Source organism: Drosophila serrata, unplaced genomic scaffold (assembly GCF_035046125.1).
Source record: "Drosophila serrata isolate PLE 108 unplaced genomic scaffold, ASM3504612v1 contig_34, whole genome shotgun sequence".
Classification (NCBI taxonomy): Eukaryota; Metazoa; Arthropoda; class Insecta; order Diptera; family Drosophilidae; genus Drosophila; species Drosophila serrata.
In genome coordinates, this window is record NW_028256932.1 from 264,469 (window position 1) to 288,359 (window position 23,891).

General features: G+C 39.6%; 1 protein-coding gene and 1 long non-coding RNA gene across 3 annotated transcripts in view; one reads left to right on the forward strand and one right to left on the reverse strand.

Annotated features, from left to right (window-relative positions):
• Nucleotides 1-23,891, reverse strand: part of Nipped-A (Transcription-associated protein Nipped-A) — a 321,958-nt gene that overhangs the window by 2,496 nt on the left and 295,571 nt on the right. For both annotated transcript variants that reach the window (XM_086834335.1, XM_086834337.1), the window contains 2 exons: nt 19,383-19,919; nt 4,622-4,750 (listed from right to left, as the gene is read on the reverse strand). In XM_086834335.1, the coding sequence (XP_086690461.1) occupies nt 4,622-4,750; nt 19,383-19,919 (666 nt within the window). The remainder of the gene's footprint in view (nt 1-4,621; nt 4,751-19,382; nt 19,920-23,891) is intronic.
• Nucleotides 7,346-18,054, forward strand: LOC147645011 (uncharacterized). Its single transcript, XR_015272034.1, has 2 exons — nt 7,346-16,425; nt 16,486-18,054. It is a non-coding gene; the product is annotated as an uncharacterized LOC147645011 (long non-coding RNA).

Below are 23,891 nucleotides of genomic sequence, written 5' to 3' on the forward strand. Positions count from 1 at the left end.
CCGTTTTGCCGTTATTTGCGCCGTCGCTTACTACCACGCTCGCCCGCTCTCTCGTTCTCCCGCTCTCGCTACGCTGCTGCACTTCTTATATTATCTTAGAATATGGATTTTGCGTTTGGAGCCCTCAGTACGTCATCACCAGTAAACGCATAGAATCATTTCAAAAGACGTTTTTACTCTTCGATGTACGCGGTTTATTGGGATACAGGCCAAAGAAGCCAAAGTCATATTCTAACAGAATCCTTAAAATTAACTTACCTTCCGTAGCCAACCGTAGAATTATGTTAGTCATTACCTTTATTTATAACCTTATCCGTAGGGACGTGGAAAGTGCAGTCTTGTTAGGTCAGCTCAATTTCCACGTACCAAATGAAAATACTAGGTTCTATATACCCTTAGTTCAGTAACGTACTCAACCTTTTAGAGGCTTGTGTGCAAATTATAATGATAATTATATTTAATGTACACACTAATCTCTAACGTAGATAGTCTTCCCAAACTGAAAACTTTAATCCTAACCTCAAACAAACAATATGGCAACACGCTGGTAGTTTATTTTCTCGTAATCTTTCCTATATTTCGCGCGTACTAACACCTAACCCTAAAGAGCATGGGCTGGATATGGGTGGTAAGGGCATGGGTGGCAAGGGCCACCTGGGTGTACTGACAGTAGTGCATCAATATCTATTTATATTTTCTTGTTTATTGTTGTTTTCGTTACTGACTTTCTTCTTAGCGTTTTGTTATGTCTTACTTTAAAAAAAATTATTGTGGATTTCTTCTTGGTTTGTGTTCCGCCTTAAAATTTTTTTTTAAGTTTTCTTGCTAACCTTGAATAATTTTCTGCGAAACAAATAAATTTGCCGGTCAAGTAAACACCTAGTCAAACATTGTTGTTTTGTTTATAATCTAAAATGTATTGTAATGCTAGAAACACACGATGCAAACAATTTGCAGCAAGTTGAAAATAATTTGCAGCAAAAGTTTGCACAAATGGGTACACCTATGCAAATATTGCAAGAAAATTTCTTGCTTCAATAAATTTTTGTTTTGCACCCAAACTTTTGCATAGCTGTTTCGACTGACGTAACCAAGATAGCGGTAAAAAATGTATACAGACGACAAGCAACAAATATTGCTGCAAAAAACTTAGCAAGTTATTTGTTTGCAGCAAAATGTTTTCACTCGTGTTTATACGTGCAAATTTCATTGCAGCAATCATCTTGCTGAAAATTGTTTGCATCATCGGAGACCGACGAAGAAGAGTCGCAATCCGGGTCAAAGCAAGTACCACTCCCCAATCAAAACACACAGGTGGGGCTCAGTTGGGAACCACCGTAGTGATGGCGAAAATGTCGCATCACCAGAGGCGAACGAGGGTCAACAGAGCCCACTTTGTTCTCGGCAAATTAGCCAAGAACGGGGCTGTGGGCAAGGCCGAGCCTCGGGACGCCAAAGACAAAGCCAATTTCCTTGCGGAGATCGCGGAATATAAGGCAAACAAAACGGCAAACTAATCAGCGTTCCAGCCCTCAAAGGCGAAGCGCATTCGGTCAGGCGAAGGAGGGCGAAGGACCTACAGGGCAAGCCGAGAGCTACCAACTTTGTCAGCAAGGCAAAGAAGTTTAGCGAGGTGGCCAGAGACAGTGTGACTATGGCTTTGATGGACGAGCTCAATGACGACGGTCGCTTGCTGTCGGAGAAGTGGGAGGAGATCGAGGTCAAGTTGGCCGACATGGTAACCGACAGGTTGATTAGCATGCCGACCGGAGCCATCCCCTCCTTCGACTCCTCAGACGTGCTCAGGGGGCACCGGTTCATCAGGTGTGACGACGGGTTCTCCCGAAGCTTCCTGGCGGAGTGTGTGGCTAAGATCAGGGCTGGCCTTAAGATAAGGCTAGTCCACGCCAGGGAGATTCCAAGGAGACCCAGAGCTCGCATCTGGTTACCGAAGGAAGAAGCCGACCGCGCCAGGGTGATTGCCTGTCTGAGGGCCCAGAACCCAGACATCCATACAGAGGACTGGACCATCCTCAGAGCTGACGCCACCCCCACCAACATCGTTGTCGAAAATCGTGCAGATTAATCTCAAGCGCACCTGGCACGCTTCAGCTAATCTCACGATCCTTCTAAGGGAGAGGGATATCGACATCGGTTTAATACAGGAGCCTTGCACCAGGGACGGGCGTTGCTGGACTAAGGATCCCAGGATACACACTACTGTCCACAAACTCAAATGGTAGGTCGAGAGCTTGCATAGTAATTAAGAATCAATTTAATGCTTTTCTATGTCCCAATCTCAGCACACCTGACCTAGCAGTGACCAGATTCGTGGCGACGTATGGGAGCGGAATCATGATTGCATCGGCATACATGGCGCCTGAACCGGTAGTCAAGCTGCTGCAAAGGGCCGAAGTAATGAAGACGACCCTGGTACACGCTCTGGGGGAGTTCAGACACCAACGAAAGAGGTGAGTCACTCTTTGATAGTATCATTTGTAGAAACGTTACGGTATGTAATAAGGGTAATACGTCGACCTTCATCTTTACAAGGTTGGGAAGAGGTGTTAGATCTCTTCTTGCAAATAGAACACAATAATTACAAAGTCGAGAACTGGAATGTATCAACAGAACACTCCTTCTCAGACCATAGGTATATTTTCTTTGAACTAACGACACCAGTTAATAAACAGGCGCCAAGAAGGAACCCCCCTAAGACGGATTGGAACAAATTCAGCGAAATTGTCCAATCTAAAGTAAACGGCAGGAGGATCAAGACTATATCCACTGCAAAGGCACTCGACAAGGAGGTGGAGGACCTAACAAATATTCTGAATAACGCCTTCAAAGAGACTTGTAATCTAACATTCTCGAAGAAGCAATACCCACCGTGGTGGACAAAGGAACTAAGCGAGCTCAGAAAGAGCGCGAGAAAGTTCTTCAACAACAGCTATGTAACCCGGGATTGGGGAACATACAAAGAAGCACAAAAAATTTACAAGAAGGCAGTATACAAGGCCAAGAAAGAGTCCTGGCAAAACTACTGCGAGTCACTAAAAGGCATAAAGGACATGGCGAGTAAGCAAAATTCTCGCCAAAGGGCCCTTAAGCCCTACCCTGATCAACAGAGCAGACGGCTCTGCCTCGACGACAATTGAGGAGTCACTAGAGCTACTAGTTGACACCCACTTCCCAGGAAGCCTAAGAGTGATCTCGGAACCCGGGGAGGGAACGAACGCTCAAATGGACACGCCTACGAAAGACATCATCACCACTGAGCGAATTCAGTGGGTTACGGCGCCGGGCACGGCAAGATCCTTGGAAGCAGCGGCATTAACACAGACGTTAAGACCGACTACATGATCGCGAAGTTGAAATTCGGGAACGCATTCTCGACCTCATACCCATCAAGGGAAGACTGCAGTAGGGGCAAAGTAGTAGTGGAGAACGAGGTGTCCCTCTACACCGATGGCTCAAAAATGAGCTGCGGCGTAGGGGCTGGGATCTACGCTGCAAATTGGGGAATTGAAAAGGCTTTCAATCTCTCAAACTCAGCGACGGTCTTTTAGGCTGAGTTACTAGTCATAAGGGAAGCAGTGGAACTCTCCGTAAGGCAGGACCTTAGGGACAACAGAGTGCGGATCTACTCGGATAGCCAAGCGGCTATAATATCCCTAGCTGCTGTGAAAACAAACTCACGGCTAGTGGCAGAATGCAAGGAGGCCCTTAATAGACTTGCTGACAAAAATGAGGTACAAGTAACCTGGGTACCGGGACACAACGAGATCCCAGGAAACGAAAAATGCAGACAAACTTGCCCGTGCAGGCTCGGCAGGGCTAAGTACAGACTTCGAATTACCCATCTCCCTAAACGCGATCCAGACAAGGATCCATGACCACTTCAAGCAGATAGCTAACAAAGAATGTCTAAGTAACAGTAATCACAGAAGGTCAAAGGAATGTTGGCCGAGGTACGACAAAAAACGAACCAGTGAACTGCTATCCAACAGCAAGCGAGATATTAGCAGGATCACGGCAGTCACCACGGGACATTAGGCGATCGGTTCGCACGCAATGAAGATGGGAATGCCATACAATACAATCTGTAGAAGCTGTAAGCAAACTACAGAGTAAGAGACACCGGAACATCTCTGCTTCTGCTCAGCGCTGAATCACATCAGACTTCGCCACATTGGTGCCTACCAGATGGAGTCACTGGGAAGTATAGGAAAGCTGAAAGTTTCGGCAATCCTAGGTTTCCTTACTGATTCTGGTTGGTACTAATAGTGATCAGGATCACCAACAACAAACAGAGAGAGTGGATCAAAAAGGAGCTTAGCTCTAATTGGAGGCCCTAGTATCGGGCCTCACCACTGTAACCTACCAACGTTTGGGGACGGAGAGACGCACATGGCTAGATCTAATAGGCTGTTGATGCTGATCAAGAATACTTTATATGGTTGAAAAAGACTTCATTACTGACTAAAATTTGAATCCCCTGCAAGGGTATAGTGGAAATGTATTAATAACTGACAATGTATTATAATATTCCTATATATTTACCCAGAGCGATTTTTGAAGAACTTGATATACTTAAATTACTACAATTAAAATTACCTACCGTACATGAAAGTTTTCCAGGATAGCCAGCTTGTTCAGCAGTTTTATGTTTTTCTCGTTGTTCAATTTTTAAAGTTAAATATAAAGTCCGGATTGGAAAATATACCGCTTGTGGATAAAGGCGTCCAATCTAAAAAAAACAAGCATCATTGATATTATTTAATGAAAAATTCACATATTAATCTCATGGTAAAGACAGTAAGCCAAATCGTTTTACAGTTTAATATACAACTTTTTTATTATATTAATATATAATATTTATTGTATTCCCAGGGCGCAAATCAAAAAAATAAGTGAAATTAAAATTATATGCTTTTTTCATAACGTGTGTATGCGCGCAGTATAATCAGATGCCATTGTTCTAGCTAGTTCTAGTTCGTTGAATTAGTTCGAATTATAGGGAAATCGGTGACTTCCCGAATAATTAATGTACTAAATAAAGGAAACAATAAAAAATAAAAAGAAAAAGAAAGGAAACTAAGTTCGGCACACCGAAGTTTGTATAACTTTGCATATTCCAATTTAATCATTAAAAATTAATCTATATATATAAAAATGCTCTGTTCGTGTCTACATCCTTCATAGACTTGAAAAGTTCTGAACCGTTTAAGCCCAAATTTTTACACAACATGCGTTAAGGTTCCAGCTCGGTTATTGACTACTTTTTATGTTGATAGTTTATCTGCGGTTGCAAATATATCAATTTTTTTACCGTTTCCCCGTGCCCCTACTGCTGCGCCCTCTACAGGCAGCCAGCTGAATCAAAGCATTTCCTGTCAAACATTCAAAACATATTGAAAGAAGAAAGTTGAAAAGTTCTGAACCGTTTAAGCCCAAATTTTTAGACAACATGCGTTGAGGTTCCAGCTCGGTTATTGTCTACTTTTAATGTTGATAGCTTATCTGCATTTGCGAATATATCACTTTTTTCGCGTTTCCCCGTGCCCCTACTTCTGCGCCCTCTACAGGCAGCCAGATGAATCAAAGCATTTAATGTCAAACATTCAAAAAAAATTGAAATAAGGAATTGGAGAAAACAATTTTATTTTTTTGTTCAGGTTCAGTAAGTAAGTAAGTAACGAGGAATCAGCAGAAAGACGAGCAGATAGGCTTGAGAGAAAACGATTGAGAGTTAGGCAGTCGCGTTCTGCAGCAATCGATTTGATTCACTCTCAAAATAATGAACGCGACAGGGCAAGGGTAGCTGAAGCGCGTTTACAGCTTGCAGAAGATCAAAACCTGCAATACAATCGTCTTGCACTCAGATATAATCCAACTATTGAATACAGCTCGAATCGAATGTCGTTATTGGACGAATGCATCAGGTCTGCATATACCGTCAGGTTCTCAAATTCAAAAACGAACCAAAAGGATTGTGTTGCGCTTCCGGGAAAGTGGAATTGCCTCAACTTGAAGCACCACCAGAGCCTCTGCACTCTCTATTCGCTGGATCTACTGCAGAATCGAAGCATTTCCTGTCGAACATTAGGAAATACAACTCTTGCTTTCAAATGACGTCATTTGGTGCGGAAATTATAACTGCACAATTCATGCCAACTTTTAAAATCAAAGGACAAATCTATCATAAAGCCGGTTCCCTGCTTCCGTTCCCAGACAGCGAACACAAATTTCTTCTTCTTGGTGATGATGGAAATGAAGTAGATGCACGTTATGGAATCAATACCTAAATACGCTGAAGAGGCACATTATTTCGCAGCTACAGAAGCTTTTTCACGAACGGAACAATTTGGTGCGTTTATTCAAAACAGCAATCGATATGATGCCTTCGGATAACCATAAAATTGTCATTCATGCAGACAAAACGCCTGCTGGAGAACATATCAGGAGATATAATGCTCCAACTATAGACGAAGTGGCAATTGTCATAGTCGGGGATCAGTTTCAACCTCGAGATATTGTTCTCCATCGACGAAAAGATCGATTGGTAAACGTCGCAGAAACTCACCGTTGTTACGATGCTTTGCAGTATTCACTAATCTTCTGGGATGGTGCCGATGGATACCATTTCAATGTGAAGATGGTAGATCCAGTCAATGGTGTAGAAACGAATAAAAAGTGCAGCGCGATGAACTTTTACTCATACAGGTTAATTGTTCGGAGGACCGATTGCAATCATATATTGAAATGTCGTCAGTTGTTTCATCAGTACATTGTCGATATGTATGCAAAAATTGATACAGAACGTTTGCTGTTCCTCCGATTGAATCAGACGAAACTTCGGTCCGATGAATATATACATTTGCGGGATGCTGTGATGAATGACCGTAATACAACCAACGTTGGAAAGCTCACGATTTTGCCATCCTCATACATAGGTAGTCCACGCCACATGCAGGAATATGCTCAAGATGCCATGGCATATGTTCGTTGCCACGGCCGTCCAGACTTATTTATCACCTTCACATGCAATCCAGCTTGGGACGAGATAGTACAGCTGTTATTTCCTGGACAATCGTATAGGGATAGGCATGACATCACAGCCCGTGTTTTCAGACAAAAGCTCAAGTCACTGATGGATTTCATTGTGAAACATGGAGTTTTTGGATCTTTGCGGTGCTGGATGTATTCAGTAGAATGGCAGAAGAGAGGATTGCCGCATGCGCACATACTGATTTGGCTGTATGATAAAATTACTCCAGACGAAATCGACGATGTTATATGCGCTGAGATTCCGCGGGCCGAGGTTGATACGGATTTACATGAAGTTGTCATCAAGAACATGATCCATGGCCCATGTGGTACCCTCAACCCATGTTCACCATGCATGGTAGACGGGAAGTGTTCCAAGCGATATCGTCGAGCATTTACAGCCAACACCGTAACAGGGGGCGATGGATATCCTCTGTATGGGAGACGGTCAACTGAAGATGGAGGGACTTCGGCAAATTTAAACATGAGAATTGGTGATATTGAGGTAGACAATCGTTGGGTGGTTCCATACTCACCACTATTGTCAAAATCATACAAAGCGCACATCAACGTAGAATATTGCAATTCCGTGAAATCGATTAAATATATTTGCAAGTACGTGAATAAAGGCAGCGATATGGCAGTTTTTAGTGTTCAGGCAGAAAATGGGGACAGCAATGCAGTACGAGTTGTCGATGAAATCTCTCAATACCAGGCTGGAAGATACATAAGCAGCAACGAGGCTGCATGGAGAATTTTTTCGTTCCCCATTCATGAACGCTATCCAGATTTAGTTCACTTGGCGGTCCATTTGGAGAATGGTCAACGTGTCTATTTCACAGAAAGAAATGTGCAAGAAAGAGTCCTGAATCCGCCAGCGACAACTCTGACTGCCTTCTTCACCTTATGCCAGAAAGATGATTTTGCCAGTGACCGTGAGAATTCCCAACAACAGTCTGCAATCTTTCTGACATAAATGCTGCCCCACAAATGTCGACCGGTCTAACCAAACTTAACCTATTCTTACTAGAAGCCAGAACGATTCTGGTTAGATTAACTAGGTAAATTTGACTATCTAAAATTAATGTTGGTTTTTCCAAAGAAAGCTTTCTAAGGGTTTTGGAAAGCCTTTCTTGATTTCCTTAGCTATTCAGAAAAGTTTTAATATTTCAAGACATATTTCACAAAGCAAGGTGATTCACAAATAATTAAACTTTTGACCTCTTTCAGCTCTTTTCAGTACCATCCCAGTACCACGGCAAAACTGTTGTCAAAATAATTTCGTGCATTTGTGTTTATTAGCAGTGCAGACTTCCCCAACGTGATTACCTTTTGAAATACATATAGTCAAAGAAATACTAGATGCGAATTCTCGCGACAGAATAGGATAGTATTTCAAAACTTTTTTGTTATGGCTAACGATTTTGAGATTTCACTGCTATGAGCTTTTTATAGGTAGAGACTTCTTACTATTAGAGATTCTCAGCATTTTAAAAGATTTCATATACTGCCTTTAATGGTCCCATTTCCGAAACAGAATTTCCTATTGTGCGAGTTCCGGGATTGATTTGCCTGGATTTTAGGTTTGTTAGTTTTAAGCTTGCTTCTACTGACATCCAATATAGTCTTCTGGGAATGCTTGTTTTTTAAAATTTCTCTGAATAAATAATTTCTCTGGATTGCCTTCTTTAAAAAGCCCTGTATGCTTCTTTCGGTGATGAGTTGTTTCTACTGGACTTCCTTCATATCCTCTATTTGATCAGTACAATTTTCATGAATAGGAGCTGACACGAGTCCTATACTATGAAGGTGTCTCTGGAGTTAAACCCAAAAAGAAAGGAAGCTAAATTCCGCACGCCGAAGTTGGTATACCCTTGCAAAATAAAATTCGATTACGGGAAATTTATGCAATATAAGTTATATATATTTATGTTCAAAAAAAATGTATCTGCTCAGTTTGACATTCACATTCTTGCATTTTCCTCTATTTTAACGATCGTTTGTATGCCAGCTATATGATTTAGTAGTCCGATTTTCATAAAATAACCGAAATTCTAAAGTAATATAAAACGGCTATATCTCAAATTTGATAAAAATATGTTAAAAACTGAATAAGTTTATTAACTTTTCGATCGATCCTATGCCATCTGTATGGTGGTATAGTGGTAAAATTTTCATAAAATGTTACACAAAATTGTATTTTTTTTGTATTTTGTAATTGTATTTTGTATTTTATTTGTAATGGCTTTATATATAGTTTGACGAAAATCTGTTGAAAACTTATAATTTTGTTTTTTTTTTATGGCAGCTATGTATATGATTTAGTCGCAAGGCTTCGTTCAAATAGCTTCAAAAGTGTAAGACTAATATAATACATAGAAACGAACAGACGGACAGTAGGTCAGACGATCTTGGCTAGATCGACTCGGCTGTTTGTTCTAATCCAGAATATATATATTTTATATAGAGATGACTCCTTCAATGCGTCGCAAACTTTTGACTGAAATTATAATACCCTGCAAGGGTATAAAAAGTAACGACTTTTTGAAAAGACGGTGTTAGAGCTTTTATGATATTTGGCAGCTTTTTGGCTCAAGAAAGCAAGTAGCAATATGCTGTGTATGAGCGGGTCAAGTGATAATGTTTATTTTATTAGAACACATGTTTGCTCCACTTTTTTAAAAGAAGTTTTCACTTTTCCTTTGTGAGCTAGTTCATAAACATACAAAGCCTTATAATGGCTTACTAATCTTTGTCAACGAATTCTTTTGAACTTCAGGTATGTATCTCTATTGTTTCTAGCGCTATGTTTTCCCAATTTTCCTTGCAGCCTCTCGACAACATATATATACTTTACAAGCAATCTTCTTATTCCTATAGAAGATGAGTAATATCCACCCTAAGAAATTTCTATATTTCTTCTAAGAACTATTGGTAATACATTTTACCATGCAATCGAAGTAGGTATGGATTTATAAATAGAGTCAAATTAGAGTCGAGCTCTGTTTTGGACCACACGCTCTGATTTCAGGTTTTACCTGTGCCTTCTACAGCACTATGCTGAACCGTTGAGAAAACTTCTTTGAAAGCCACTTAGCAGATGAGTAAATCCTCACGTTGGGTAAGAGATCGTGTAACCATTTCCGAAAACCATTCTGGTGATCATCATGATCCGTCCGTATTTTACTCTTCTAATGATGTAATGCCGTTAAATATATTGCTTGGGACTCCCTATAACCTTCCACCAACTTTTCCACTCTATAAAAAACTCCCTCCCCAACCATCAATTCCTCTACACCGACGGCTCAAAGACTAACGACATTGTTAGCTTTAGCATAACAAATGACCACAACACCATTAAAACCGGAGTCCTACCCCAATACTCTTCTGTCCTCACAAGCAAAGCTATAGCCATACTAGAAGCGGTACAATTCTGCAAGAAAAATTCAGGGAAGTTCGCTATATGCTCTGATTCCCTATCTTCCTTAAGAGCCATAACCAACTCCAACAACCGCTCCTACTACCCCAGCGCAATCAGAAACATAATACCCCAAACTCTTCCCCAAAATTATACTTATCTGGATCCCAAGCCACATAGGCATAAAAGGGAACGAAAGAGCGGACAGAACTGCCAAGGAAGCTTACAATTATCCACTCATTCTTACCAAAAACCTCAACTCCAAAGATATCACGCAACACCTCAAAAAATACTACAATCACATACAAAAAGATCTGCAAAACCAAACTTCCCAATGGTACAAACATATTCCACTCAACACCCCTTCAAATTACTCCCTCAATACCACTAACCTTAACAGACAACAACAAATAATAATCAATAGACTACGTCTAGGACACATACATATCACAAACGCCCACTATATGAATAGAACGGTGCAAAACACTTGCCCTTTATGCAACAATGCCAAAATAGATATAAAACAAAACAAACAAAGGCAACCTCACCCACAAAATTTAGCCTTTAAGTCCATCGTATAATATTACAATCTGTATATATTTAATCGAGCGTTAGGCCACAGCAGCCAATGCTCATTATCCTAAGTTAGCCTTTAGTTCACAACCAACCGCAAGCTTTATATAAATAAATAAATAAATATAGCTTGGGACTAGATTTAAGCACCGCAGCCCTTAATCTATGTTGGGCATGGTGTATGCTGGTATCATTGTTCTTCTTGTGAAGAGCATTAGTTGTTTTTTTCGGGACTGATACGTAATTCACAGATTATTGCATATTTATTTGGCCGACCCTACGAACCCGTATCCCTCTGATAACGTGAAGGTAAGTCCTAAAACCATACGCTCATGTTCTGAAAAATTTGCCTGGTGCTTGATTAAGAAAACTCTTTTCGTTCTGACCATAATCACCTATGTGACGACGATTTGTAAGCAAACTAATAGTGATAACAAATAAGGACATATACTGGCCTCTGTAGTGACCGTGTGAATATTGCAATGGATGGCGGTTACAAGATAAGTTAATCCCGAATATCAGCACAGATACGGCCGTTTTCAAAGGAAAATCGGTTAATATGAGATTTTTTAGAAAATACAGTTTCTATCTGTGTATAACTCAATTAATTTCCGGTTCATAGCAATATTGATCTATATTTTGATGTTTTGCAAAATGTTCTCCGCAATTTTTGTTTATATCTGTCAACATTTTCTTCTTCCCCGTCACACCAATTAATTTAACTTTTCTGCAACTGTAAACGTAGCCATGGCTCTACGTTTTTACTGTCCTTTAATATTTTCGAGATAATCTTAATTGCCTTTGTTAGAGATTACTAAGATTTTAGGATGCTTCTTATAGCATCCTGACTGAATGGAATTTAGATTTTTGGCGATGTTATCATATCTTTTGTGTTTTGATACAATTCGATACATGTTGAATATGTTTTTTTTTTTCGTTTTTCTTTATTGATGAATCTTAGCTGATATTAAGGTATTTTCAAACAAATTTTTATAAAAACTCGAAAATGTTTGGGCTAATCTTGGTTATTATGTTGAGTTCCAGAAAGTCAAACGTTGTTTAAAAGCGAGCCAGTTATTCAGATTTTAAGGCTTAGGTTCTTTAATATTTAAATTATTAATTTAATCAATACTCCCCATCATCTTAGATGATGAAAAAGCACTTCAATTCTTGCCTATCTGCTCATGCAAAACAATCATACTGACACATTCTACATTCTGATCAATGGATCTTTGGAATATTCTGACACATTCTACAAATCAAATTCAAGAAATCATAAGTCCCCCTCCGTTAACGGAAAATTAAGTTTTTTATAAGATTGCCTTCTGCGAGTATGATATGGTAATATCTTGAATTAAAGTCCAGTTGTTTATTGGCATCGGTTACTTAATGGGCATCAAATTCTCGTTTAACATGCAAACACATTCTCCTCTCAAGAAAACGGCTAGTATTCTTGTGCACTCATTTTGTGTTAAGTTCTGGGATCTTTTTAATCTCGGCTACATCTCGTGTGCCTGCCGATATTCTGTTTTGTGTTATATACTTAATTATATTTTAATTTTGTACAACAAGTGCACAGTGGACCGCATTGTAAGGCGTAAAAACTGACACACTTGAAACTTTTAACAACACAATTTAGAAATGATGTGTAAGGTCTGTTTTGTATAATGTTTAGGCCGGTATGCAACAAATTTTAAATTATGTATGGAAGGCTTGACACCGCGGTCCTTTATTGGAATGTACAGACGTCGGTCGAATTAAAAACAACAAAGAAGGAAAACTTTGACAGGCCGATATTTGTATAGCATTGCAGTTTACAAGTGAATCCATAACAATTATATATAAAATTTATACATATCACTAAAATTCGGGTTTATCTACACATATAACATTTGGAGTTTTTTATAACCTTTCAGGGTATTATAATTTAACACAGAAGTTTGCAACGCAGGGAATGATTCATTTCCGACCACATAAGGTATATATATTTTTAATTAGTATCAACAGCCGAATTACTGTAGTCATGTTGATGTTTGATGTTAATTAAGTATTATTAATAATAATTATCTTAATTTTAAAGAGTGGATCAAATAATCTTTGGTACAAAAAAACCGATCTTATAAAAACTAGATCTAAACAAGTACAGATAGTGCTCCTGTAATAAGTTCAATTTATTCATTAGTGCATTAGTGGTTATTTATTAATCCATTCGGTTCCGGGCTCATTTCATGAATGCCCTGCTTAACTTAGGAATCCATTGGCTTGACTTACAACTACATAGCTGCCCGAGCAGCGCCGCGGCCAACGCTTATATATCTAAATATGTATATTATGTATATGTGCCGCTGCAGAGTAGCGGTCAGTGCTTATGCATAAGTGTATATAGGCGGCCAAGCAGCGGCCGCGCATAAGAGAGAGTGTTATGCTCAAATGGTAATTGAATGATCGGCCGCGCATGTAGACATGCCGGCTAAGCATTTAAGATGTTCATAACATTGTTGTATGGGTCGGCACTTGAAGTGCTGAGAATATTTGGACATAAACATATGCCACAATGTTGCAGTGATATAAGTGTGTGTACAGTGTGTACCCGATATGTGAGCATACTACACTCCGATGTTTTGCCAGCATTACTTAAAGAACAACGCAACAGACTAAAGAATAGGGTTCATGTAGCAGAACTCTTACAGGCTATTAAGGGGTTACGCCACTCTGACCGCCTGAAAATGGGGCGTTTCTTACATAATTTAAGAATTTTTCCACTTTTTTGTGTACTCAATACAACTAAAGGTCTTTATAAATACTAAAAGATGTATATTTTTTTAAGGGGTTAGACGTAAGCTGATAGGGTACACAGGGGGATCAACGGATGACCGAGTCATCTGCCGGATTTGTGTACACCATCGGTAGTGCGACTATACTCTCCAAGTGAGGGCGGCTGGAAGCAGGTCCCCAGTCGAGGTTCGACCGGGGATCCTGACCAATTGTAGTCGGGCGGACCTAGGCAAGTCTTTAAACAGCCTCCCCTCAAGTCAGGTGTGTAACGCGACCCGTGCCCACTGACTTCTAGGTTTGTCTGTACAGAGCCTTACCAAGGCCAGGCAACCCTGGGTCGTAAGTGGCCTTGCCGCAATTTTGGGTCGAAGCTGCGGTCGACACGTTCCGATGCCCCCTCTGGCCTGCTGCGCTTCCCAGGTCGAGCAAAGCAGGCGTTTATGAATGAAAATGGAAACTAACGCCGAGCTTCGGAACTCCCGGGAGAGAATAAACCCCAAATGCAGTCAACGGTGGACGAGAAGTAGATGCTGAGGCTGCGCTTCTCAAGTCGAGCAAAGCGGGCGTTTATGAATGAAAATGGAAACTAAGCGCCGAGCTTCGGAACTCCCGGAAGAGAATAAACCCCAAATGCAGTCAACGGTGGACGAGAAGTAGATACTGAGGCATCTATATAGTATCGGAGACCGACGAAGAAGAGTCGCAATCCGGGGAAGAGCAAGTAGCACTCCCCAATCAAAACACACAGGTGGGGCTCAGTTGGGAACCACCATAGTGATGGCGAAAATGTCGCATCATCAGAGGCGAACGAAGGTCAACAGAGCCCACTTTGTTCTCGGCAAATTAGCCAAGAACGGGGCTGTGGGCAAGGCCGAGCCTCGGGACGCCGAAGACAAAGCCAATTTCCTTGCGCAGATCGCGGAATATAAGGCCAACAAAACGGCAAACTCATCAGCGTTCCAGCCCCCAAAGGCGAAGCGCTTTCGGTCAGGCGAAGGAGGGCGAAGGACCCACAACTAATCTCACGATCATTCTAAGGGGAGGGATATCGACATCGGTATGGTACAGGAGCCTTGGACCAGGGATGGACTAAGGATCCCAGGATACACACTGCTGTACACAAACTCGAATGGTAGGTCAAGAGCATCCATAGTAATTAAGAACCTCTTTAATGCTTTTCTCTGTCCCAATATAATCACACCTGACCTAACACAACGAGAAATAGCGAGCACAGGAGGTCAAAGGAATGTTGGCCAAAATACGACAAAAAACGAACCAGTGAACTGCTATCCAATAGCAATCGGGATATCATCAGGATCACGGCAGTCACACACAATCTATAGAAGCTGCAAGAAAACTACAGAGAGAGAGAGAGACACTAGAACATCTGCTCTGCTTCTGCCTAGCGATAAATCACACCAGACTTCGGCACTTTGGTGTCTACCAGATGGAGTCACTGGGAAGCACAGAAAAGCTGAATCCTGCAATCCTGAGTTTTCTTTCTGACTCTGGATGGTACTGATAGTAATCAGGACCACCAATAACAAACAAAGGGAGTGGAACAAAAGGAGCTTAGCTGTAATTGGGCCTCACCACTGCATCCTACCTACCACCCTGACATTTTTGAAAAATGTTTTTTTATTGTTTTACATAATTTGTATGCCGATATCCTTACCGTCATTTTAAGACATTGGGTTTAAAAATATCTCATTATTTGTAAATATTACAGTCATTAGAAGTAAGCGCTGCCGATATACCTTAGAGTACTTTTGGGTTTTTCTAAAAACTAAATTTTTTAAAAACGGTGTACATGATTTCTCAAAAACCGATTCTCTTAAATATTTTTAAACAGCTTCACTATAACGTTCTTTAAGGCATGACATATGATTTTTTCGATATGATTTTTTTTTTTTTAAGTTATAAATATTTAAAACAAAAACTTCGACTAAAAAAAAATGTTATTTTCAAAGTGCTCCCATTTGTCAAAAAAAAAAAAATGGGTACGTCATGCTATCTATACTATTATATAAAGAGGTAATGTAAGTTTGTTTGTATGTATTGAATAGGCTCCGAAAGTACTTGGCAGATTTGAAAAATTCTTTCACTGTTGGAAAGCTACATCATTCCTGAGTGTTATAGGCTATATTTCATTTAAAAAAAAATAGGCATCCTTACTAAAATTAAGATAACGTAATCCAAGGTGTTAAAAAAAAACACAAAAAACTACCTTACATCTACCGCCCTCTACAGGCAGACAAAGCATTTCCTGTCAAACATTTAAAACATATTGAAATAAGGAATTGGAGATACAAATTTTATTTTTTTGTTCAGGTTCAGTAAGAAACGAAGTCCTGCCACCCAAGAAGTAGAGTTTGGGTCGTCGTAATCGTAATACAGAAGCAAAAAGACGTAAGATTACGAATATAACTGACGAAGAACGGGCCTCCATCCGAGAGACTGAGCGGCTGAGAGCAATGCAGATGCACAAGGAAGAATCAGCAGAAAGACGAGCAGATAGGCTTGAGAGAAAACGATTAAGAGTTAGACAGTCGCGTTCTGCAGCAATCAATTTGATTCACTCTCAAAATAATGAACGCGACAGGACAAGGGTAGCTGAAGCGCGTTTACAGCTTACAGAAGATCAGATATAATCCAACTATTGATTACAGCTCGAATCGAATGTCGTTATTGGCCGGATGCATCAGGTCTGCATATACTGTCAGGCCTCTTCGAAACTTCGGTCCGAGGAATATATCCATTTGCGGGATGCTGTGATGAATGACCGTAATACAACCAACGTTGGGATAGGCACGACATCACAGCCCGTGTTTTCAGACAAAAGCTCAAGTCACTGATGGATTTCATTGTGAAACATGGAGTTTTTGGATCTGTGCGGTGCTGGATGTATTCAGTAGAATGGTAGAAGAGTGGATTGCCGCATGCGCACATACTGATTTGGCTGTATGAATATATACATTTGCGTGATGCTGTGATGAATGACCGTAATACAACCAACGTTGGAAAGCTCACGATTTTGCCATCCTCATACATAGGTAGTCCACGCCACATGCATGAATATGCTCAAAATACCATGGCATATGTTGGTTGCTACGGCCGTCCAGACTTATTTATCACCTTCACATGCAATCCAGCTTGGGACGAGATAGTACAGCTGTTATTTCCTGGACAATCATATAGGGATAGGCATGACATCACAGCCCGTGTTTTCAGACAAAAGCTCAAGTCACTGATGGATTTTATTATGAAACATGGAGTTTTTGGATCTGTGCGGTGCTGGATGTATTCAGTAGAATGGCATAAGAAAGGATTGCCGCATGCGCACATACTGATTTGGCTGTATGATAAAATTACTCCAGACGAAATCGACGATGTTATATGCGCTGAGATTCCATGGGCCGAGGTTGATACGGATTTGCATGAAGTTGTCATCAAGAACATGATCCATGGCCCATGTGGTACCCTCAACCCATGTTCACCATGCATGGTAGACGGGAAGTGTTTCAAGGGATATCGTCGAGCATTTACAGCCAACACCGTAACAGGGGACGATGGATATCCTCTGTATAGGAGACGGTCAACTGAAGATGGAGGGACTTCGGCAAATTTAAACATGAGAATTGGTGATATTGAGGTAGACAATCGTTGGGTGGTTCCATACTCAACACTATTGTCAAAATCATACAAAGCGCACATCAACGTAGAATATTGCAATTCCGTGAAATCGATTAAATATATCTGCAAGTACGTGAATAAAGGCAGCGATATGGCAGCTTTTGGTGTTCAGGCAGTAAATGGTGACAACAATGCAGTACGAGTTGTCGATGAAATATCTCAATACCAGGCTGGAAGATACATAAGCAGCAACGAGGCTGCATGGAGAATTTTTTCATTCCACATTCATGAACGCTATCCAGCTTTAGTTCACTTGGCAGTCCATTAGGAGAATGGTCAACGTGTCTATTTCACAGAAAGAAATGTGTAAGAAAGAGTCCTGAATCCGCCAGCGACAACTCTGACTGCCTTCTTCACCTTATGCCAGGAAGATGATTTTGCCAGAACCTTGATGTATTCAGAAGTGCCCTCTTAACCATAATATGCCCAGCAGGTGGTCAACTAGCTCATATACCGAGGATACCGATGATCCAAAATGTTATGACCTCAATAATTGAAAAAAAAAAATAAATAAAGGATGAATATATGTCATATTATTATTATTATTATGAATGTGTTAAAATTGACAAATCTAAATGTAATGTTTAATGCCGTGCGAAGCCGGGACGGGCTGCTAGTAGTTTATAAAAATTGTGTTTTTGGTTGTGTTTCAATTTTAAGCCAATCGGTTGAACAGGTTTTGCGTTATTATGCCCACCGTTTTGAAAACTTGGGTTCGAGAAAAACGCAAAAGACGAGTTTCAGCTGCTCTTGGTGTCCTCCTAAAATACTAGAATAGCTTGGACACACTCCACTCGTTGAAAGAACATAAACTCAATTACAAAAAAATATAGTGGTCATATTATGAATTGGTTTGTCCAGAAAAATGTCCAATGCCTACAGAGATATGACTTATTTTTTATATGGTGACTCTCGGTTGTTTATGACGTACAATGGTAGTCAGACCTATTTCCCTGAAATAATCTTTATCGCGTGTCTTGATCTATGCAGAAGTAAGACGTAAAAGAAAGCAAAACATAACGGTTAATAGAACAATTTATTGTGAATTTGTGTAAATTCTTTTGATTACCCCTGTACTTTGTCTGACGTTCAAGAGAAAGCAACACCATGTAGGAGTCATATAAGAAGAACAAAAAGAAAGGAAGCTAACTTCGGCACTCCGAAGTTTATATACCCTTGCAGATAGAACTTCGATCACTAGGAATTAATACAATATAAATTATATTTATTTATTTTAAAAAAGGATGAAGTAATGCATGCTTTCATTTCATTAACCTATACATTTTTTTTAACAGTTTAACATTTACAGTCTTGCATCGTTGTATGGCAGCTGTATTATATAATCGTCCAATTTCCATAAAATTAAAATCGAAATTCTAAAATATAAAAAATTATATTTGAGCTTTATCTCAAATGTTATGAAAATCTGTTGATAACTGAAAAAATTATAATTTTTTTTTGGAAAAATTTATCGATCATTCCTAAATCAGCTATATGATACAACCGACCAATCCGACCCGTTCCGACATACATACATATATACGAGTGAGACTTTATAGAAGACTAACTACAAAGTTTAATTCAGATAGTTTCAAAACTGAGAAACTAGAAGCAGACAAATGGGCAGACGGACAGACGGATATGACTAGATCGACTCGGCTGTTGATGCTGATCAAGAATATATATACTTTATATGGTCGGAGGTGACTCCATCAATGCGTTGCAAATTTCTGACTGAAATTATAATACCCAAGGGTATAAAAATAGCGTTTGTAGTTGATCGAATACTTACTAAATTACTAAAGAGCTTATAATTAGTGGATTGCAATATTAATTGTGTATATTTTACAGTGTGGTGATTTGTTTTACTTACTTGGCTTAGGAGATTTAATATTACATCACCATCAAATTGTTCCAAGCAACACAAAAGTTGCGGTACCCAAGGTAGCCAGTAGGAGGGTGGAATGCCAGCCACGTATTTCTCCAAAGTTGTTATAAGGGTGTTTGATTGGTTATCATAAGACATAAACCACAACACCTTTGCAATATATTTTCTAGTTTTGCTTTCGTTTTGATTACGGCACGCATGCAAATAGCAAATAAGTGCATTTGCAGCTAAAGCAATTTGCTTATCTTTCAAAAACATTTGTTCCATATAATCTCCCCACATAGCCCATGCCTTCGTAAGACCATCATGAAGCTGAGCAGCAGCACTGAATGATTTTCCAGCTTCTTCCGTTCGTCCGATTTGGGCTAACAAAAGCCCTTTAAGAGCATAAAATTCGGCATTCATTTCACCAGTAAAGTATTTTAAATTTGTAGACTCAATAACTTCCAAAGCTTCGTTAATTTCATTTCTTCCGGACGTTGATGGCATTTGAAGATAACACTTCACTTGTTGTCGAATTTTCTGTAACAACAATGAAGACAAAAAATAAATTACATTGAAGTAAGATAACTTCAGAGTATAGAATATAGTATACATAAATCAAAATCTATTTTACGAAAAGACGCTAAGGGTAGCGTGACCGTGTTACGCACGAAAAGAGTTAACCGTGCATACAACAACTGCTACATTGAAAGGAAACACGAAGAGATGGTGCTCTCTAGAACATAATTATTTACAAGTATCAAATTAATGAGGTGTAAAGTGCCCGATCTTTCCAACTTTACTAACGATATGGTGATAACAATGATAAATTTTCCCTTTGAATTTTTCACAAGCAATTTTGAGAAAAATTACATTTTTTATTTTTATAACATTAACTGTATTACCTCAAAGCATAGACTGTTAACAACAGCAAACCACAAGCAAAACGCGTGATCATTTGAAAGGATCCATTATATTGTATTATAGTATATTATTATACGACAGAAAATGTTTTGATGGGGTTGTATTCACATAGAGAAGAGAATACAATGGCTCTGGCGGATGCCGTTGTGCAGCACGAGTACGACGTCCAAAGTGTAATGGTCTAATAAAGCTCACTTTCTAATGGGACTGTATACGTTAACAGTAAGTTGTGAAAATCTATTGGGGCCCTGAAGTAGTTTCCAACATATTTTAGAAACGAAAACATCCGCCTGGCAATTTTAAAACTTAAAAACAAAACTCCGTAGCCGTGTTTAACTGATGTGAAATTCCAAAACTTGACGCCATTTACTTATAAATAGAAAACATATTGCAATGTTCAACTAAATCGCATTAAACGCATCCTACTTAACCAAAACAACCCCAAGTAAAAATAGGGCGCTGGGTAATTACAGATTCTTGATTCTTAGTGACGCAAGCGAAGATGACGTTACTGCTCAGATAATATTTCGCAGTGTCCATAAATGAATGAAGGCATACTTACATCGTAGAGGTTTTGGAGAACAACGCTCAGTATTCCTTCTGGTACAATAAATGTATATCAGATCATACATAGAAAGGAATGCTGGGGAGCTTCAATACCAAAAAAAGCAGTAGTTATAGGTCTCGGAAAATAATTTCTTTATTTTTATAACAAAAGGCAGTCGCGTGGAGGGCTAGCAAAAAATTCTACATCAACAACCTCCACGCCGGGTGCCGGCTGTGTACTGGACACTATGTATTTTATCCCGGGCGGCAGAATGTCTAGTTAATGCAAATCCTTTCGCTCAAATGCCGAAGGAAATAAATAATAATAATCTTTCTTTTTTTTTCATTTTCATCTTCTTCTTCTTTAAAGTAAATGTCCCTAGCGAGCTTTTTGACGCAAGATGCTCTACCCAATTTAGGCCAGTGTATGTTATTGTCAAGCATGCTAAGAAAAAGAAAAAATGGCCTATGGGAATGACACTTCCTAGGCCCGACCAGACCACTGCCCCTTCAACGTCTCCTAGTCCCGCTTTCAAAAACTAACCATTTCTAGGTTAGCTTCCTAAATTGTATTCTGGTAGTCTTTCGTTTGCTTCTCAGGTTATTGTGTTCACAGAAACCTGGGTAAAGACGGATATTCTGAGCTTCAAAGTTTTTCCAACTGTGTTCACAGTAAAGAGTAAATCGGCTAGATCGACCTATTTGACGTGGGGGTGAAGTCCTAATAGGGTTTGACTTCTTACTTACGTCAGAACTTACTTAGTCCTCAAATAATTTCACCAATACCCTTCTTACTTTTACACAACATGACCTTATCGCTGGCTTGTTCGACATTTCGCTGTCTCAAGTCAACCATGTACGAAATTACTTAGAGCTCGGGCTCGGTCTTTGTTTTGTCTCAGATCCGGTGACAGTCAGCTTAGCCATTATGGCACCCCTGACGCAACCCGAAATTCCCTATCATCCTACTTTCCAAGTGGCTCTTGACATTAGGTCTGTTTTACAGAGTAAAGGAAAAGAAAGGAAGCTAACTTCGGCACGCCGCAGTCTATATACCCTTGTAGATAGAACTTCGATGACTTGGAATCCATACAATATAAAGTATATATATTTATGTTCAAAAAAAATGAAGTAACACCTGCTTCCATTTCATTCACCTATACATATTATACAGGGTGCGGCACGAAAACTTGCTGATTTGTTTTTGACGCCAAGCGGCGGGGAGTGGTCGGGTAAGGGTGGAGAGTGTCTCATGTTTTAGGGGACTTCCTGAAGTTTCGTCTATTCCGCAGTCAGTCGACATCATGCATTGGACGAAAGAGCAGCGCGCATTTGCCTGCGAGGCTTACTTTTCCAACGGTCGTTCCGTAATTGCCACTCAACTCAACATTCATCCTGCAGGTCGCGTTCCTGGCCGGCAGTCGATTGTTTCGTGGGTGAAAACATTCAGGGAGAGCTGGAATGTGAAAATCCCATCCAGCTCATTGGAGAATAACATTCGGCAAGCAATCGCAAAGATACCCGTCGATATGCTTGAGAGAGTTCAGCTGAGCTTCGAAAATCGGGTATTTCAGTGCATTGAAAACGGCGGCCAACACTTGTTCAATGTAATCTTAAAAACTGTGTAATGAAAACTTCAGCATGTGTGTTACAAGAATAAAAAAAATTTGGAATGGTATGTCAACTACTTTTTTTTTTATAACCTTCTAAAATCAGCAAGTTTTCTTGCCGCACCCTGTACATGTGCACTGGCATGGTAGTTCTCGTGGATATTTTTACAATGCCATGAAATCATTTTTTACAAAATGTGTTCCGTTATACTCTCCGCCAATCTCGAATAAACCTCCGTGGTTTACTAAAGAGTTGTAAAACAAAAAATCAAAGCTGTACGCTAATTTCAAATTCACCGGTTCTCAATCTGCCATTTCATCTTATTTATCAGCTCGGTCAAACCGGTTAGCGTGCTGTCCTAGTCTAAACGAAAGATATCTTATTTTAGATCTTCTTCGTGTCAAGCCAGTTTATTCGCCAGGTACCGACGGAATTCCTGACTGTGTGCTCAGGTATTGTGCCGACGCCCTTTGCTATCCCCTTCTGAAATTTTTTACCTTATCCTTAGAAACCTTCCACTTTCCCATTATTTGGAAGGAATTGATTATTATTCTCTCAACAAAAAAGTTAGCAAATTGGATCCCAGCAATTATAGAGGAATCTCTAAGTTGTCGGCCATCCCTAAACTATTCGAAAACATTTTTACTCCTGTAGATCAGTTATTTCTCCATGCCAACATGGAGAAGATCAACAACAATAATAATAACAATAATAATAATAATAATCGTTTATTATTCCTCTCCACAAAAAAGGTAGCAAATTAGATGTCAGCAATTATAGAGGAATCTCTAAGTTGTCGGCTATCCCTTAACTATTCGAAAACATAATCACTTCTCACTTGCAGCACCTTTGTAGATCAGTTATATCTCCATGTCAACATGGTTTTATTAAGCGAAGATTAACAACAACAAATCTTTTGGAACTCTCTTTTTATATTATAAAGGGCTTCCGTAATAATTTTTAGACAGATGTAATCTATACTGATTTCACTTAACAAAACAGGGCAATCCAGAAAACAATTAAAATCGACGAATAGAACTGGCTTAGAACCACAAGAAAATTCTGGATCATATAATATATATACTGGTCGGTAAATATATTTAGTCATTGTATTCATTTGACGACAAGACTCTCTAACTACCCTGCAGTACCTGTCATCAGTAATTCATCAACCTTTCATCAACAGTCAAGGGGGGTGCTGTTGATGATTCATTGATGACAGGCCATACAAACTGTTGATGAATTTAACATGGGCATGTCCTAAGCTGTCATCAATAAAAATTCATCAACAATTAATCGATGATTCATCAACAAAATTATCATCAATTCATCGATGATTCATCAACAATTCATCAACAATTCATAGATGTTTCATTATCAATTCGTCGATGTTTCATCAACAAATTTCTCAACGGCCGGGCCATGGTACTG